At 33.8% G+C, this 20747-nt stretch overlaps 2 protein-coding genes across 2 annotated transcripts in view; one reads left to right on the forward strand and one right to left on the reverse strand.

The window, feature by feature from the left end:
- The window catches only part of LOC132716416 (acyloxyacyl hydrolase-like), a 40831-nt gene extending 33305 nt beyond the window's left edge, over positions 1-7526 (reverse strand). Inside the window, exons 1-6 of the mRNA XM_060699688.1 lie at positions 7249-7526; positions 6601-6757; positions 4657-4756; positions 3847-3909; positions 2492-2556; positions 677-737 (exon numbers count right to left, since the gene is read on the reverse strand). Coding sequence (XP_060555671.1) covers positions 677-737; positions 2492-2556; positions 3847-3909; positions 4657-4756; positions 6601-6757; positions 7249-7351 — 549 coding nt within the window. The 5' untranslated portion in view covers positions 7352-7526. The remainder of the gene's footprint in view (positions 1-676; positions 738-2491; positions 2557-3846; positions 3910-4656; positions 4757-6600; positions 6758-7248) is intronic.
- Positions 7527-7695: 169 nt separating this feature from the next.
- LOC132716423 (anillin-like) overlaps positions 7696-20747 on the forward strand; it is a 51405-nt gene continuing 38353 nt past the window's right edge. Inside the window, exons 1-6 of the mRNA XM_060699695.1 lie at positions 7696-7849; positions 14248-14383; positions 14788-14904; positions 15463-15616; positions 17474-17858; positions 18391-18577. Coding sequence (XP_060555678.1) covers positions 7826-7849; positions 14248-14383; positions 14788-14904; positions 15463-15616; positions 17474-17858; positions 18391-18577 — 1003 coding nt within the window. The 5' untranslated portion in view covers positions 7696-7825. The remainder of the gene's footprint in view (positions 7850-14247; positions 14384-14787; positions 14905-15462; positions 15617-17473; positions 17859-18390; positions 18578-20747) is intronic.

Below are 20747 nucleotides of genomic sequence, written 5' to 3' on the forward strand. Positions count from 1 at the left end.
TTGCACCAGTAGTTTATGAGGAGTAGTGGGGACAAGCTTTTGTGTATCTGGCAACACACAGAAAAAAACACCTTTTTATCAAAGGGCCATAACTCGGCCAAAAATCATTCAACCGGAAAACCCGTGCAATATGCGCAAGGACTTGAGCTACAGATCAATCCTGTAAAGTTTCATTGAAATTGCATTAGTGGTATAAGAGAAGTAGTCTGGACAAACTTTAAAAATAAAAAATTATTAAAGGGCCATAACTCTGGCAAAAATCATTGAACCGGAAAATGCTGACAATATGCACAGCTAGACTTGGTACTGATCATTCCTGTAAAGTTTGGATGAAATTGCACCAGTAGTTTATGAGGAGTAGTCCGGACAAGTTTTGTGACGGACAGACAGACAGACAGACAGACGAAGGAGAAGTGATCCCTATATGTTGCCACTACTCCGTAGAGGCGTCACAAAAAGCTCAAACTTTAAAGATTTAAACTTTGTCACAGTGACTTAAAACCCAATAAAAATTAGACAATAAACAAATACTAGATTTGAGGCTCATAGAGACTGGGCTTGCCTAAACTGTGTTGCCTCTTTAAATAAATTGTTATTGATATTATCGTTATTATCAATTATCATTATTATTTTTTATCATTATTATTATTATTATTATTATTATTGGTACAAATACCTCATATGGGCTATGTTTGTCACCATCTAGGTCCACAGCAGGCTCATGATCAGAAAATATCCTACAAAGATAAATAATATATGTCTTCAATATATTTACAAAGCTAATGTAGGCACAACAAACCTATGTGTTAGTTATTTTACTACTCCAAACAAATACTTTATTGGGACACTGTTTACTAGTATATAGGTTTTTATTTTTCAGATTTTTACTATCTAAAAGTACCTTTACCTACGTAATAGTGCAATTTTCTTAAGACACATGGTACACTACTTGAATTAACAGTAAGAATAACTCCAACTGGCCTATGGGAAATTAACATTATAAAAATAGCGAGGGGTAATAATAATAACAAAAAAAAAAAAATGAACTTTCATCTAGCTGTATGATTTGCCAAAACAGCAAACACTTTCATAACCAAAAATAATTTTTGAAACTACTTACATGTGATTTGCTTAATAAATTACCTGTGATTTTTTTTTTTAATTATCTGATTTGCTAAATTATCTGTGATTTGATTCTTTTTAATTATCAGTGATTTGAAGTTTTTAATTATCAGTGAATTGGTAACCTAATTGTGATTGGTTTATCTTGATATTTTATGACAAGGCAGTTATGGATTTCTTTCTGAACAAAAATTAGACTATGCAAGAAACTACATCAAAATTTAATATAATATGCTGCAAAATGTTATCTATTAATTAAAAAATTTCCCAAGAAATTCTGAGATCTTATACCAGGTGTTCAAATTCTGACACCAAAAGAATTACAAAAATTTAATTCCTCAATTCTAACATATGCTACATTCAAAACTACAAAATCTTTATACTAATTTTGAGCCATATAAGAATAAGACTTTAATTATATCATTGACAGCTCAGTTTATATACATGTATTTTGATCATGAAATCCCTGTAACATAAAATGGTAGAGCTGTCATTGATTCATAGCAAAGTATATTGACGATATCGGATGACAAATATCAGCAATACACCAATGTAAACACATGATATAGATGTATTAATACTCATGCTCTTCTCATGTTGTATGTAACTGCCGCAATTGAATGAATGGCGATGAACATGTTTATGTAACAGAAATTATATGCTAATAAAATAATTGAATTGAATTGAATTGAATATACTCCTTATTTCTTGTATATAATTCATAATTCACTTTGATACCTGGTAAAATATGTACTGAAACAAAAAAGAAACTTTCTCCAAGTTTGAATGTAGATATATTAGTACAGTTTTAAAATCCTTTTGAAACTCGATTTTTTACGTTGATTAAACATATCAGGCTTTTATACGGGGATAAGTTGCAAACAAAACGAGTTTTACAAGCTACTACATGTATATATGTGTGTACATCTAAGTGGTACCCTTGAACAACTGGCACATACTTTGCGAAAGTTTCTTTTTTGGTTCAGTATATATTCTGTTCATACAAATATGTTGTGTCCTGTTTATAAATGTCCTATGATACATTTTCCTAACCATTTTTGCCACCACTGCTATGAAATGTGTCCATTTATATGTAACAACAGCTTGGTGTTTAACATGGCCACTTGCTTTTGTATATGTTTTGGTTGAATTTATAGTCATTAAAATAATTTACCATCATTATTGATTTTTACAAATGTGTATCGATTATTGATCGACAGAAAAATATCAACGATACATCGATACCGTCTCTACCGATGACAGCTCTATAAAATGGACTGTTTCAATGTAAAAGCCGAGCAAGTCCATTTTACAAATTTTAGTAGTGTAAAAATCACAAGTTTCTTTACCAAAATCTTTTTGTACTTACAGATTAATCCAGTCACAAATCTCTTTGATTCCTGGTAAATCACATATCCCTGCACCTAATCTGGGCTGAAAAAATATATTTTTATTATAATTATACATGATGGCAACTACAGCTTGTTTTTGTTTTGTTTGGTTTTTACAGGGCACCAACACAATTTAGGTCCTACGGCGCCGAAACAGAAAATATGATTTTGGCTAATCTAGGGTGTAACAAACTTTAAGCATTAAACAAGGAATTAAAACCACTTCACCTGCTTGAGCTAAGAGATGGATAGACTCTAGTAATTAGAACCCACAATCACGCATTTAGTATCAAATACTAAATGTTGGTTGTTAAGACATTTCTTTAATGTAATTTTATTTTTTTAATAATTTTGTAGAGAAATGACAAAAAATTCAAATTTTTTTTTTTTCATTTATATATTGTTAAATATATGTTTGAAAGGAGGAAACAATTTTTCGTTTTTAAATTCCAACAGTCTAAAAACATAAAATTTGAATTTCTTGCACAGAACAATTGGGCACTTATAACAGAGAAACGCAAAAGATAATGAAGAAATATACTTAAAACTAACTGGAAATCATACTTTTATATAAATGCCATTTAAGCCTGATATGCCTTTAAATGCTTTTCACTTTTGGGGTCATTTTTCACAATTGAATGTTTTTTTTTCAAGTGAAGACAGGGTGAGCGAATGATTCAACACACTGAGAAAAATCTTGAGAAAAAAAATTAGCAGTCCCGTCATGCCAAAAACCATCAGTGCCCTTTAACAATTAATGTGCAGCAGCTAATTTGAAAAAAAACTTATTTTTATAATTTTACTATCTATTCATCCAGTTGCTCCAAAATTTTAACATTGTACTGGAATATAACTGTAATAGATTTTCCTTCGTGATAAAAATGAAGAACACCAGGAAAGTTTGAAACTGAATTCCAAAGAGACCCTGATTATAATCTCTTCACTAGTTTCTTAATAATGTTTGCAGTCAAATATTTTTCTATCCATTCAGGGGCAATAACTTGAAATATCAAGAAGATTTAAAAAAGGCCATTCAATTTGTGTATCTTTAAACATATCTATTTTCAGCTTCATAAAAAATCCACAAGCAATTTCCTTAGAAATGTATGCTGTCTACTATTTTTCTATCCATTCAGGGGCAATAACTCTTGAAATATCAAGAAGATTTAAAAATATGCATTTCAGATTGTGTATCTCTAAACATATCTATTCTCAGCTTTATAATATCCATTAACAAGTTTCTTAGTTTTGTAAACTATGCAGTCTAATATTCAAGGGCAATAACTCTTGAAACATTAAGATTTGAAAAGGACACTTCATTTTGTTAACCTACCATGTGCAGATGTTTCACTTTTTTCACTAGTCTAGGGTCCTCTGTGTAATGATACAATCTTTGCTGGAATAAAAACAAGCTGTTATTAAATGGAGAATAAATATAATCATAAACAACTGGGGGGGGGGGAACAGTGTGGACAAAACTATTCAAAACTATTCATTATTTACAGGAATTTTTTTTTAATATATGAGCTGCGTCACGACAAAACCAACATAGTGCATTTGCGACCAGCATGGATCCAGACCAGCCTGCGCATCCGCGCAGTCTGATCAGGATCCATGCTGTTCCCTATCAGTTTCTCTACTTGTAATAGAGTTGGTAAGCGAACAGCATGGATCCTGAGCCGCGCAGGCTGGTCTGGATCCATGCTGGTCGCAAACGCACTATGTTGGTTTTGTCGTGACGCGGCTCATATGTACTGACTGCATGGTGAACAGTGCAGACCATGATCTTGGATTTGCTGGACTATCTTCTTGGTCTGCACTGGTTGTATAGGTATAATCAGTTGCTACCAGCTGGCTTAGTGTTTATATCTAATATGCTGGTTAAATCCTTTATAAACCAAAGTAGCACCACACATACACTGACTTCCCTCTGGTTTAAATACTATGCACGTAAATTCTGCACATTAAAAATCCCATTATAAACTAATTTCATTTCAATTTTTTTTTTTAATCTGATTTAAAAACGCTGTGACTTTTATATGTTTTAGAAAAATCTGAAATATCCAAGAATTTTTCAGAATTATTGTAGCAAATATGTAGATGAGATGTATAAAACATTTATTAAACAGAAAAGTATGTGTACATTTATCTTCAAAGGGAAAAGATTGCACTGTCTTCCTTTTTCTGTGTAGCATAGTCCAAGTTTATGACATATAACATCAGGTGTGTCATTTTCTTCAACACTGAAATCAAGTACAAAAGTAAATAATTAATTGATTTATACAAAGTACATTTTCATCATAAACGTGCAAAATAGTAGAGTCAAACATGTACAGTACTGGTTTTTGCAGCTCTTCCACTGCCTTAGTACATGTACAGTGATATTTCTCACTTAATTGGGAAAAGGCCTTAGCCTTCTGATATTGGGAAAAATTATCGCTAAAATTGCTAATTTGGGAAATAAAAAAGCAAGTTTAAGCTCAGATCTTTGGGAAAACTGCATGATTTTAAAGATAATTTCAATTGGGAAGACCTGGCCTTTTAGCGGAGTCTGTTATGTAAGCAGAAAAATCACTGAATTAACAGTTTTAAAAATTGAAAATAATTCCAATGTTTTGGCTCTTGAAAATAATATTCTATCATTTCAATAGACATTAGTTTCTAACATAAAACATTTACAGCACTGACTGATTTTTTCACAATATTACCTCCCTTTGTTAATAAAACTTCCTCCCTTCTCGCTGTTGTTTATTTAATAAGTAACTTGTGTACTTTACCAATTACATTAAAAAACAAATGTCCATGTCAACGATGCAGGTCAATGTGAATGTGTTCACTTAGTACTGTGTAGTTTAGATTAACAAACATAATTTGTGTACTGAGTTACATGGCCATGTACTAGACTATGATATTACATTCATAGTTACTGATTAAGGAAACTTTAATCATAAAGGAACACCACTGTGGTCTAAAAGCCCTAAAAATTTAAAATTTGAAAATCTGATATAGATCAACTTGCGCACAAGTGAAATGGAGTGAGTGAATGGTCTAAATTTTTACATACAAGTAAATGGTATAGACCTTAATTATATCAATAGTTAAAACAATCTTGAAATAAACTATTTCCACTTCAATCATGTCATAAACCCTCAGAGGTGTCCCTTTAATAATGCTGGTATTTTGAATGGTTAAACATGAGATACATTGCTATATAGTCCTTATAAAGTCACATCCCTAGGGTTTGTCTTTTTTCAATCCAAGCTGCATGATTTTTAAAATATTTGTAGATGTCTGCTACAAAATGCTTCATGACAAATATCTATATAAGCAAGCTCTTGGCATTGTAATTTCACACAAGAAACTTAATTAGGGGCAGGGCATGACTTATATAGACCCCAGGGGCATACAGTGGCCTAGCTACTATTAGGCCATGTAGGCATTGTGCCTACAAGTTGATCAAGACATTGTCATATTTGTCCCAAAAATACAATAAAAACATGCGAGGGTGGGGTTGGTAGTGTGTTCAAGATTTACCACCCTCATTAAACTTGCATTTAATCAAATTCATAGTTTAAAATCATTGTCTTGATAATTTACCTTGAACATACTTTGGAACGCGCAATTTGCTCTTTTTAATCTGAACTTGTTTTCGGCTTCTGGGTGCTAAACTTCCACATCCCCTTTTATGTGCCTACAAGTTGAAAAAAGCTGGCTACGACCCTGGCGTAATTTATATTACTTTTGTAGATGACCCAAAGGTAATGTTACATGCGAAGTATTTAAGATCTGGGCACTGACTGTAGTTTCTGAGGAGAAAAATTTTAAAGTCTATTTTTAGCTCCTGTGACCTAGTTATATGCATCATACAGGAACCATTCCTACAACTTTTGTAGAGGACCACCTAATGGTCATTCCTGTGAAGATTGGTCAAAATCCATTAAGTGATTTTGGTGAAGTTCTTTCAAGAAATTGTAAATAACAATGCCTGACTAACAACAGACAATGCACACACTGCTATCACAAAAGCTCACCTTTAAGCACTTTATGCTCAGACGAGCTATATAGTGTTAATTAGCCTAACCCTTACATTTCAATAAGAATAGGTCCAATAAAATCCAAAAATAGCTTGCATGGTTTCTTGAACTGATCTGGGAAGTAGTTACAGATCCTTTCCAATGAATTTACAAGTGTTTCATTGTGTATAACAGCTGTCTGTTCAACAAGGCCCATCAAAACATCACATGCTTAAATAAGAAAAACGTTTATAAGGTATAAATACTATATAAATATAAATACTTGGTTTCATTATTTAGTAGTCGTAAATTGAAACATTTTCATTATTTTCAACAAATACAAATTATTTATTTTATTTATTCATTCATTAATATTAGCTGATTTAATTAATTGGTGATAATTAATAAACTGCACAAGAATGGAATTTCCATGTAAAATTCTTGTTTCCTTTTAGCTGTTTAGAACTATTTTTTAGTACAAAAATAAAAACTTTTAAATATTGGTCAATATTAGATAATATAATGACATTAAAATGTTTCAAAACTGCATTGCTATTATTTCGAACAATTCCAATTAATAATAAACACCTGGTCCTGCACAGTGCTTTAAATTTAATTTCTTTACAAATCATGTCAAATGTAAAAGAAAAGTCTAAACGAGCAGTGAAAGTGAAATAAACCTTGCAAGGTGTTATAAATTAAGAAATAGATGATATGTATACTTGCACAAGTCGATCCACCATTCGAATCTGAATGACAACCTTGGATTGAAAAAATAACAAGAATAAAAAAACAGTATTGAAACTTCCTAGTTGAATCTGCCATCTCTGTCCGACTATCATGTGATTTGTCATGTGACCACTATTTTGGGATATCATGTGATTAAAAAATCATGGTTATAGATATGTTTGCAATAACTACATTGCCTAGAGCGTCTGTCAAAATTTCAAATCCCGCACACCTGTTCGTGATTTTACGATATTTCAACCGCCAATTTCAAACAGCATTCGGGTCAACACATTTTTGAAATCACACACGATTTTCTCCTGTTTTGAATTGATGTTGTGATCACAAGACAATGGACCCTTACACAGAGGTGAGAACAGAAAAAATTTATCTATTGTTGCGTGGGTAAATCGGCTTAACGGTACATTTCAGGATTTATTACTGAATAATTAGGTGATTAGTGGAGCACAGAATTTCGCCTTCGAATTTTTTTCAAAAAAGTGATGAGTCGGAGATTATTTTTAAATATTTGAAAATGTAAGGTTTCTTACTTTACAAATTCCACATTATATAATGCAGGCGGACGATTTAACCGAGGTAAAGAATATAGATGATACTAAATTATTCAAATTTATATTTGCAAAATTCAAAATTAGAGCTCTATTTTAATTCTAATTAGACTAATATTTAAATTTTTATGAATTTTAAAATGTGTCATGCATGTATGACTAAGTGACTGAGAAGATGGTTTTAATGTTAGTGACAATGTCAAGTATGTGTAGATCTATATTCGGGTGGCGTGAAAGCTCAGTTGATTAGACCACTGGCTGTCACTCCTGAGGTCCTGGGTTCGATCTTGGGTAACACCTTTGGGATTTTTCAGACACACTTACAACCTAACAAGAGGAGTACTTGTAAGAAATCCAGGTAATCTAGATGTATCAGTGCTATACACTGGGCATGTAAAAGAATCCAGGGGTCTATTCAATAAGACTTTTTGAAGAGCTGGGACTGGTTCCTGGATTCCCTTGTAAAGTTGTATTTCATAGCTGTCTTTGAAATGACTAGTCTAGAGCAGACTTCCCGAAAGTTAAAAAAAAATGTCAGACATTCAGTCCGACAAACCATGAAAATCTGTCAGACCGAATAAAATTAACCATAATCAAAGGAAAACTTGTGTTTGTATTTCTAAGACACATTTCGGTTTGGTTTTTTTTTGCCGAAAAAATCGGCAGAGTCCGTACAATGCATTTTCATCTCCTCCCTGTCATACACACCAAAGATTTACAGTCCTGCTTCCAGTTTTAATTAAATTTTTCCTCAGGTCTATTCTTTTCATCCTTTTCCTGCTGTTATGCGCGCACCTCGGACGTAGATGTTCGTTTTTTTCCCAGGTTTGGCATCTGTAGCGATGCCATTTTGTATACATGCGACTTGGATAAAAGCCGGACAGTCAGGCCGATCCAGAATAAAAAATCGTCAGACCTAATCAAAATTTATTGGACATGTCTCATTTTTATTGTCTGTCAGACCGTCATATTTCGGGAAGTGTGCTACAGTCATGTCTACGTCCTCGTTATGGGTTTGACATAAATGGAAGATAGATATATTGAAATAGATTTTTATGCCCCCACAATGTGGGAGCATATAGCGTTGCACTTGTCTGTCCGTCAGTCCGTCCGTACGTACGTCCCAAAATCTTGTGAACGCAACTCCTCTTAAACCGGATGGCAGATTTTGCTTAAACTTACAGGGATGAACAACCTTAATGTGTAGATGGTAGTAAAGGAAGGAATTTTTGCTGCAACCAAATTTAACAGAATTATGGCCCTTTGTTAATTTTTTCACTAGATACTATGTAGAAATTTTGTGAACGCAACTCCTCTTAAACCGCATGGCAGATTTGCTTAAACTTACAGGGATGAACAACCTTAATGTGTAGATGATAGTAAAGGAAGGAATTTTTGCTGCGACCAAATTTAACAGAATTATGGCCCTTTGTTGATTTTTTCACTATATACTATGTAGAAATTTTGTGAACGCAACTCCTCTTAAACCGCATGGCAGATTTTGCTTAAACTTACAGGGATGAACAACCTTAATGTGTAGATGGTATTAAAGGAAGGAATTTTTGCTGCCACCAAATTTAACAGAATTATGGCCCTTTGTTGATTTTTTCACTATATACAATGTAGAAATTTTGTGAACGCAACTCCTCTTAAACCGCATAGCAGATTTTGCTTAAACTTACTGGGATGAATAACCTTAAGGTGAAGATGGTAGTAAAGGAAGGAATTTTCGCTGCGACCAAATTTTACAGAATTATCAGGGCTAGCACTGGCAATTTTTTACTTTGAGCCAATTTTTCGCAGCGAAAATTGTCTGCCTGTATTTTATTTTCAAATCAGGCAATGGTACGGCATGGGATATTTAGAAAAGCATTAACTAAGCTTAGATGTCAGTAGCAGTATAACATTTGCCAAAAATTACATGTAGGCAGCAAGGTTCCCTTAAAATCTAAGTCTGTGGCATGGTGGTGACATAAGGTCAATCTTTTTTACAGGATTACTCTGTATGTCAAATAAATTCCTTTTCAACAATATATTTTTGAAGCCATAATAAGGTCAGATTTCAGGGCCATTCTTTGAAGTGGCCCAAATAAAGGCTGCTTCCCCAACCAAACTAGCCTCTTAGTTTCCCCAGTTTGGTCCTCAAAATTTCCCAGTCTTTTGAAATTTCCCATAGAATTTAGAACAAAATTAAATGAGGTCTTTTACTGCCTTATTACTATTTCCCATGCTTTTTGCTGTCCTATTTTGAAGAACATTCCCACTGCTTTTGCTTTTCTATTTTAAAGAACTTGTTAAAATTTTGTGTTAAATTTGAAACCCCTTCCTCAAAAATGGTGTTTTGGCCCTGGATTTTATTGGCAATAACCCCCCCCCCCCCCCCCACCACCACCACCACCACCAAAAAAAATCAAAAACAATAACTCTATCAACTCGTAATTCCTTCAATCTGTTTATCAACTACGATAAAATTTACTGGTCAAGTTGCCAACTGCAGAACATAATTTGTCGCCATTTCATACCCAAGATGCTGATTTGATTAGCGATAATCTTGAGATGCCGCTAGTTATTGTTTCATATTGAATATTAAGACCAATTATCCAGTGCAAATTCAACAATCTGCAACAGGTATTTTTCACACCAATTAGTGTCATATTTATCAGCTGGTAAACTCAGTGTATTATACTGTGTTACTGTTCATATCAATATTTCGTTCGGAACGGAAGTTACAAATATAAACCAGTCAATGACCCACAAAAAGTAGACTGTGTCCCCGTGTTTTGAGATAAGAAGTGATAAAACGGAAGTTAAAGATGGAAAACCAGATGTGTACTTTTCCATTCTTGAAATAGAAAAAGCTAAATTTAGACTGGAGATTCCAAAAGTCATACTTTTCGTAAGTTTGAGCCAATCGTGATTTTCTTAAGCCAATTTAATTATTTTGGAGCCAATTTGCTCATTGGCTACTGCCAGCGCGAGCCCTGATTATGGCCCTTTGTTGTTTTTTTCACTATATACTATGTAGAAATTTTGTGAATGCAACTCCTCTTAAACCGGATGGCATATTTTGCTTAAACTTCTAAGGATGAACAACCTTTATGTGTAGATGGCAGTAAAGGAAGGAATTTTTGCTGCAACCAAATTTAACAGAATTATGGCCCTTTGTTGTTTTTTCATTATATACTATGTAGAAATTTTGTGAACGCAACTCCTCTTAAACCGGATGGCAGATTTTGCTTAAACTTCCAGGGATTAACAACCTTTATGTGTACAGTGTAGATGGTAGTAAAGGTAGGAATTTTTGCTGCGACCAAATTTAACAGAATTATGGCCCTTTGTTGATTTTTAGTTTTCAACTTGTCCTAGAGTCATAAGATTGACAGAACAGTGGCGTGTAGGGGCATCCGTGTCCTATGGACACATTTCTAGTTTTTAGCTAAAGAGACTTCAGCGAACAGGTTTTATAGTACTGCTAGACCTGTTCGCTGAAGCCAATCCCGTATCGAAAGTCAACCAGAACCGTGTCATTTTTAGAAGGGGGGGGGGGTTCTTCCAAGGGGGCTTTTGTCCTACACTCCAAAATTTCTTGCTATACACGAGTCATGTATGGCTAGCCAGGACAGACTATGTCATGCTGTAATTCAATAAATTTGCGTGATCTGGACAAAAGCTATTTTAACACAGGTAGTTAGATATATTTGGGACACTTCGGTCTATATTTTTGAACACAGAATGTTAGATTGATGAAATAATGCCTCAAAGTTTATCATTGGGTTCACATTTCATAAAACTCGCCGCCATTGCTGCCCTAATTATCACGTGACTAGCGAGAATTTAGGTTCGGATACCTTTGCATGACATTTGGTGACACATGACCAAAATGCTATTTTTAATTGAAAACATGGCTTTTGCAATTATGAATAACGGTGTATTTATTAATTAACAGACATTGTACCAAAGCATGTTGGATTTATATTGTTTTGAGTGATGATTCATAAATTACTGTCACACAACGTCAAAATAAAAGCGACATATAAAGTTATGGAAGCCAGAACTAGATTTTTTTTGTAATGCATGACATTAACATAATAATAATAAATGGCTAGCCTTACAGGCCCGTATGGCTAGCCAAAATTTCACCCCATCTGAAAATGACAAAGTCGATAAAAGTGGAAGGCGCATACTTGTCTAGATTTATTTGAAGTATAACCCAAGTTCCTTAACACTGGGCGTGTGAAGAAAGATAGTTATCAGTCTTGTCTATAAACCTTAGGGAGGCTTTTGTTTGCTGGACTAGGGGTTGGGGGGGGGGGGCTTTTGTCCTACCTGTATTTTTGATGGGCTTTTGTCCTACCTGTATTTTTGATGGGGCTTTTGTCCTATGTGTTAATTTCATGGGGGGGAGCTTTTGTCCACCTTGTCATTTTTAGAAGGGGGTGGGGTCTTTCTTCCAAGGGGGCTTTTGTCCTACACTCCAAAATTTCTTGCTATACACGAGTCATGTATGGCTAGCCAGGACAGACTATGACATCAAGTAAGGATTTTAACCAGGAAACAGCAATTGTCTTCCTATCTTTACCTTTCAGAGAATTAAAAATTTAAAGCCATGTTGGCTACAGTGAAGAAAGTACGAATATTGATCTTTGTCATCTCTGGAAAAAAGGAGCGTTTGATTGCAGTTGAATAACATCATTTGAAATAGTTTACAAAATTGTGATAAAAACCCTTTCATTTAATTAAGTTTAATTTTCAAACATCTTTGAAAATGAAAAACACACCGAAAATTATTGTTGTGCTCTGATAACTGCGTCAATTGACAGTACTCACTACTGTAGAAATTTGTCCATCATTAAAGAGATTTGCATGTTTTACTTGTGATCTAAACACAACTGATTGGAAACAGACAAAAGCCCTCCTGTCAAAAAATTACAAGGTGGACAAAAGCCCTCCCAAGAAATTAACAAGGTGGACAAAAGCCCTCTCGTAACAAAAATAAATATGTATGTTGAATACATGTGGTTTTTTTTTTTTCAATGCTCTCAACATATTAAAACTGTTACATATATTTCTTGTTGTTTTCAATTGGCCTAAGTATGTATATGAGCTAGAACCACCTTTTATTCTGAATATACCTTCGTGAAAAGTTTAACGAGGTAACTTTTTACATGAATGTCGTTAAAAACAAAGTCACTTTTAAAGTAATTGACTCATTACAAGGCACATTATAAATAACTAACTTTTAAGTTCAATAATTTTAACTTCTTTTCATCATTTATCACTCTATTAATCTTAACTTCACATAGGAGTAATCCTTCATATCTCAAGAATAAATATGCACTTCCAGATTTTAGCACTAATTATTCAGATGCCTGCAGGAATTAGCTCAAGCTCATAGTCATACAAACAGCTTATACCAATGGAAAACAAAAATATTCATGATTACAATTTTAATAGGTTGAGTGCATTGAAAAGATAATATAAACTATTCAACGTACATATATGTATTTCATTAGTATTTGCTGCAGGAGGGCTTTTGTCTATGTATTTCATTAGTATTTGCTGCGGGAGGGCTTTTGTCCGCCCTATTATTTTCACGGGAGGGCTTTTGTCCACCAAGTCATTTTTACAGGGCCAAATCAAGTTGGTTGGTTTCTTAAATTCTTTTGCACATCTTTTTCCTCAGTGTCTATGCTAGGAGGGGGACGGGGGGGGGGGGGATTCACTATTATTTTTGAGAATTCCCCACTATAAATTTTTCAGAGGTAGGGGGGAAATTTTACATAGAGAAAGAAGGAAAAAGATCAACAAATACAAAAAAAATTCTCATTTTTACATTAAAAATTCCCCTATTTTTCAAATCCTAGAATAGACACTGAAATCTGCTACTCAATCCCTGTCCTAAAAATAAATAAGTTGTTGACAGTGATATACTCACCAACTATAATGAAATTTATCCTCCAATTTCTAATGGAAATCAAAACAAGATCACAATGTGAAATGACTCTGAGCTCCATATAGTCACGATCACATGTTGGGCATGAAATGTCACAGGGGAGAATCAGAAAAATGTGCAGCCAAACTAGGACTTCCCCTATTAACAGTTCTAGACATTGACATTTATCTTGGTTTATTTCTGTCTCTATCTCTGCCATGCATCAAGGGATTTTTTAAGCTTTGTAGCATGATAAGACAGTGTGTGATTATAGCACAAGTTCTAGACCATCAGCTGCAATGTCAAGGTCAGACTTTGAGGTCAAAGGTCATCAGTTAAGAAAGTCTTGTCTGGGTTCATATTAACTGTCATGCTCAAAGGGTTTCTGGAGCCAGTTGGCAAAGGTGTTAATCATTACATAGCAATTGTAAAAATCAATGCAACCTTACTTTGACAATAAAAAAATTAAATATTGGTTACTAATTTATTTACAGCAACTGTTAGAGAGGACTCGGCAGCGAAGGGCTATGCTCAACCAGAAGTTGGGGAAGACGCCCGATCCTGCTCCAAGGAAAAGAGTTCTTGAGGATACCACCAATATGCCTGTTATATCAGCAGCTGTTGACGATGGTAAGAGCCTTTTGATCAGCATCTTCAAGACTTGTTTACAATGCTAAAATTATCCTGAAGAATTTATTACATGTGACATAAGTAAACTGCAATAGTGACCAATGTCCAAGATCTGTACTAATACCAGACAAAAAAAAAATTGACAAAATACATCGTATATTTCATTGGTCCAGATAGCAGACCTGTATGCCTAACTGGATTCATCAACAGTCAGTTCAAGTCGTATTACTGATACATTTGATTGTTTGGTGACGATTTCTTGAAAAAAAAAATAAAGTCAAAGAACAATAAAATTTACTTTTTATTATAATGGCAAAAACTGTTCTTTGTTGAGAGTTTAACTGATGATGATCGAATCGGATCAGAATTCAAGCAACATTTTGTTTTTGAACAATTTATTGCAGATTCACCAAAAAGACAGTGTACTTGGGAAGATAGCAGCAAGAAGGCTGATACCCCGGCAATTCCTAGTGTGAAATCGAGGCTAAATGCTCTTTCTAGTGAAAGAATGAACTGGTCAGGTAGGAGGTTAATTTTTTTTTATAAGTTATCTTCTGCTTTAGCTTATAGGAAAATTTGGTTATCACACTATCTATAGAATATCCTTAGTATTCAAAAGACATTTCTTGTAGATAAGGATAGTCTGTATTTAAATACTTTACAAAAAGTGAATCCCATATAGATTTTTTAAAAATGTATCATTTTTATTGTCAAACTAGGACAAATGTGTTGAAAAGTCAGTATTGTATATTTGATACTTAATAGAGTGTTGTTTCTTAAGAACTTGGGGGCTTCGTGGCCGAGTGGTTAAGGTCATTGACTTCAAACCACTTGCCCCTCACCGCTGTGGGTTCAAATCATGTGAGGAAGCTATCCAGCTAGCTTACGAAACGTCGGTGGTTCTACTCAGGTGCCCGTTCGTGCCTGAATTAATGCACGGAAGGGCACCTGAGGTCTTCCTATAATGTTTCGATGTGTCGAAAACCCAATCAAACAAACAAAACTTAAGAATTTTAACTTGTTCAACCATGTTTTCATGTCTCTATATTTTATCAATTTATGTTAACATTTGATTTCAGATACAAATTCAGCAGAAAATGAATTGCCCCAGCAACCTGTGTTCGAACCTCAATCAAGCCCAGCATCATCCCCAGTGAACAGGAAGTCCAGATTTGCCAAGCTCGCTCAGAACCTAGATGCCTTTGAATGTGACATGTCTCACCCAACCATCAAGTTTGTGCCATTTAGTCTAAGCATAATATATTTATAAATGCTTCAGTTGAAACAAATAGAGAATATTGAATGAGTGTAGATGGACCTGGCATGAATCTATTTAGGAAATTTGAAAAATAGCAACATTTTTTTTTTTCAAAAGATTTTTATTTTATGAAATAATAATGTTTTAAAATACAATACAAAAGCAAAATGATATTTATACATAAAGAAATTTAACAACAATTTACATATTTTGAACAACATGAATCTAGAAAGCATAGCCATATTCTTGTAGCCAAAAACTGCTTTTTAGCTCGACTATTCGATAAGAATAAGTAGAGCTATTGTAGTCACCCGAGCGTCGGCGTAACCACTTATGTTAAAGTTTTTGTAATAGTTCAAATATTTTCAAAGTCCATTGACATATGGCTTTGAAACTTTGCGAACTTGTTAACCATCATGACCACAACCTGTAGACAGGAGGAGGTAACTCTATCAAGCATTTTGACAGAATTATGCCCCTTTTTTGACTTAGAATTTACGTTAAAGTTTTTGTAATAGTTCAAATATTTTCAAAGTCCATTGACATATGGCTTTGAAACTTTGCACACTTGTTCACCATCATGACCCCAACCTGTAAACAGGAGGAGGTAATTATATCAAGCATTTTTTTACTATCAAGCGCTAAGAATAGTCGAGCGTTGCTTTCCTACCGACAGCTCTTGTTTTTCTTGAAACCATATGAATTTATATACTTGCCATATATAATCAAAAACGCTACTTTAAATTTGCCGTAGCTTTCAGCCTTGCAGCCTTTACAGTGATTTTTTTTCTAATTTTCAAAACAACCTGTGGCTTTCTAAAGGGGAAAGTATTATAAGCACGATAAATCAGAAAAAGGGGAAAATCAAATTCCAACAACTGAGAATGGAATTTACCCACACATTTTATAAAATTTCAATTTCAATTCAATTTAACATGCATGATACATAGCAGAGGCTATAGGGACAGCTTTCTGTCTTCTAGCTGATATAATAAGTCAGATGCTGTTAAGTATTAGTTCTGGTGAAGAATTGCACAGGGCATTTCAGGGGAAAATATTAGCTTTTTTAGGGGTAAATATACCTATTTTGATCTAGAGGAAACAGCCTTTATTTGGCTGTAAAATACAGGGAAAAAAATCACTGCTTTATCAGCAGCATTTATTTTACATACATAGAGGATATTCAAGTTTTTTCTATAAATACATGATTTATTTTCATCGAGTGGTATGAAATATGGTAATTTTCATGCCACAAGATGAAAATAAATCATGTATTTATAGAAAAAACTTGAATTTTCTGTTTATTATATACATTTTTCTCTTTCTGGACATTTAAATTTGCAAGACTTTCCCTTAAATTTTGAGTACTGGCAGAATTTAAAAGAAAGTAGTCTGACAAGACACCAGTGAAAATACGGAAAATATGTTTCACTGCAGTGAAAAATAAATTTTTACAGTGAAAATACGGAAAATGAAAATACGCATTTTATTTCATCAATATTTCTCAATATTTCATTTCAAAGTATATAATATAAATATATATATCGAAACAAAACAATGGAAGTCAATCATATGTATTTGATGTGTGGAGTCATCCTACCATGAATCAAAGCAAAGCATGTGTACTGCAAACTATTGCCACTATTACTTAAAAGATAAAAAAAAAACATTGCTTACACATTATGTCAATTCGGTTTAAACTTAACACAACATGTACTACTTTAGCATTTTATTTTACTTTAATATATACTTATATATGATAATATATACTAATTTATGTGTTATTGAGGCTTGTCATCTGTATACAATTATTAAATTACGTTACCCTCTAGGAAACAAGAAGAAAAGAAACCAAGATGGCAGCCACCCCAGCGTGATAGCAACCAGCCAAATCACGATGCTCGAGACCGACATGTCTCCTCGCCAAAAAAGGAATACGAGCTGTACCAGGGACCTAAAAGGATAAACCACAACAGTGGTCCCGGGCCAGCCGCTTCGCCGAAAAAGAAGGAGGCCCCAGCTCCGCCCCCTGCCCCGCCTGTTCCACAGGTTGCATCAGGACCCCCTAAACCACCTCGTGCACCATCCCCTGTCAGGGCTGCTTCCCCAAAAAGGACTCCAGCACCAAGTGCTCCTTCAGGATCCCCAAAAGTGAGCAGCCATACCATTCAGCTGCAACAGCCGCATTCAATGGGATCCCCAAAATATACCCATCAGGTAAAAGCCAAGAAATTGAATTCAATATCTTGTTTAAGGCTCATTTGTTTCAAAGAAAAAGTAGAGCTATTATGATCGCTGCATTGTTGATGTTTTCTTGCAAAAACTTTTAATGTAGCCCATAATTCAAACACGTTTCAAAAGTTATCGTCTTGAAATTTTGAATATGTGCTTATAATGATAAGGTGCATTTGTTAGACAAGGGGCATAACTCTGAAGGCAATATTTTTGGAGTTATGCCCCTTTTTTAAGAGATGATCATTCACACCTCATGCAGTGCTTCTGTAATTTCTATAATCTGTATTGTTGTGTTAGCACTATTCTTCTCAACTTCAGAAAAGGATCGGGTGGAAAAAAAATTAATATATAGATTTATGTTTTATGAAATATTTCCATTTATATTTATGATTATTAAATTTTAATAATTAAGTTTTAGATACAGTAGTTTTTAAGACAATTTAATATAAAAATTCTATCATATTTGGAAACGGGATGGATTGCGTAATTTAATTGTATTAAATCTTTATGGAAGGTTCGGACTGTGACAAACCATGTTCCAGTGAACCGAAAGGCGGAGGAGCAGTCTACGTCGGAAGATGAGCCGACTAGTAAGCCAATCAATGAACGGTTGGCTGGTTGGAAAAGGACGGTGGACACGCCCAGCAAGGGCCCTGCTGTCAGTGATCCGACAGAATTACCTCTGTCTGAAAGATTTGCAGGTAAGACTGAATGACAAGCTTATTGGCTGTGACTTGAGCTATCTGTGTATACATAAAAGAATATAATTATGTTTGTTTGATATTGTTTGCAATACTGCATGTTTGTTATGTCAACACTTTTCTTTTCTCTACATAGCTGCTACAAATTAAAATGAATTACTTTTATTTTAATGTAAGGTAGGTTTGACACTTTACACATTGCTTAGCGACTGCTGATATTAGCTTGCAGTGACGAATACTATAAGTATTAAAGTTTGCTAATGGAGTATACAGGAGAATAACAAATATAACAAGACAGAAATGTTATAGCTTGCAAACAGGATATTTAGGAAAATATTTAACTAAGGACTCTTCACAATGGAGGAAAAGTTAATTCAGGGATTGCCTATGGGGTAGGCATGCCCATTCTGGTAATGTGTTTTTCACGATTTAAAGATAGGAAATAGATATCAATTTTGAGAATAATGCAGTATTTGAGTTCAGATGCGCTGGAATATAATCACGAGTGATAAACAAGTGACTTGAGTGATTAATTACAAAGCATTTGAACAATAAACTGCATTATTATACTATAATGCAAGGAAAATTAATATTTATTTCCATTCTTACATTCGAATAAAATAGAGAATTGATAAAAAAATATGTTGAACTACATTAAGCGTACAAGTATTTTTCCTGACATTTAGTTTATTGGCATTCTTATTTTTTTATGTTGTGCATATATGTGAATCTTTCGTGGAATATTGAGGAGAATATTGTGAAGAGTGTTAGAATGGTAGTTTTTGCATTTCAAATTGTAAATAAGTGAGTATAACCCAGTCATTATTGTATGATAAGGGAATATAAGTATGGGAATATTAATCGAAACCTTAATAATGCCTAAATACAATATGGTATATTCTTATTTCATTTCCAATTAAGTGTCAAGTTATGATGGCCTTTTTATGCTGGAACATAGCATACATTCTGCATAAAATGTTACGGGGTACATTATTAGCGTATGCATAGCAAAAATCTGCTGAGGCTTTATCATTAATTTTGGCACTTTAGCTAGTAAGCTAAACTTCCTTTTAAACCTAAAAATTTGTGTACTGGACTTGCCCTGCTTTGTATTTGGAACTCATCGTTGCTCATCTTTAAGGGATTTCAAGACAAAAAAAATACTAAAAAAGTATGTTCATTTCCTTCTTCGGAAATAGACTAACTTCCGAATTAAGAATAATTGGGGGTTTTTTTTTAGCTAATCAGTACATACTAACAAACTTTTACAGTTAAACAGCTTTGAAAATAAGTGTAACAGATTCGCTATTGTAACGGATAGTGCACTGTGAAGCTTTAACAGTAAAAAATTGTTTGTACCTACGGATTTGCTGTTAAAAAAAAAACAACACAATAAATTGCCTTGTTCTGGATAACATGTATTATCCAACAGGCCCAACTGTTCCCTTATTTGAATTGCCTATTTTTACAATAGGATTTCCGAAAGAAGTATTTCACAACTGAAGAAGTATCTCAAGTAGGCACATAATGTATCAATCTTTCCAACATCAGAATAGGCTTTTAAGTGCCAATTTTTTCACACATTTGATTCTTACACAGACACTTCACATGCGAATAAATGTTTCCTTTTTTTGAGTTCTATATGTTGTCTTGTATATACAATGCAGTTATACTAACTTATTGAAAGTAATACATGTACATGCTTCCTTTAAATGATTAGAAACAGTTGCATTATCCTCATTCAAGCACTTGATTAATTTATGATCTGCCACTTACGATAGCTTGCAACTTCCTTTATTTCATTTCCCTTTGTGAAAATCTGTACACTGCTGATGTGTCACTATTGAATATATTTCCAGTAGTAATAAAAATATTAAGTACTGCCTTGTGGCTTACACACTAAACATTTGTTTAGCTCTGTTATTGAGGTATTATACTTTTCCAGTAAAGTGCGCTTTTTCTGTATATTTTATTAAACAGCTTCAAAATACCTGCAGTTGTTTACCTATTGAAGTTATTTGCTTAAAACCTTGCACATACAGGTTTTAGATGAAAATTGTAGTTCAGTATCCAGTCTCATGAATTTAGCCTGAATTTTCACTGAATTATCCCCCTTTGTGCACTTGAAAAATTCCTGGCTAATGTTTTGTGAACACAACTACTGAAAGCA

Source organism: Ruditapes philippinarum, unplaced genomic scaffold (genome assembly GCF_026571515.1).
Source record: "Ruditapes philippinarum isolate M1 unplaced genomic scaffold, ASM2657151v2 ctg4437_1_1_1_1, whole genome shotgun sequence".
Lineage (NCBI taxonomy): Eukaryota > Metazoa > Mollusca > Bivalvia > Venerida > Veneridae > Ruditapes > Ruditapes philippinarum.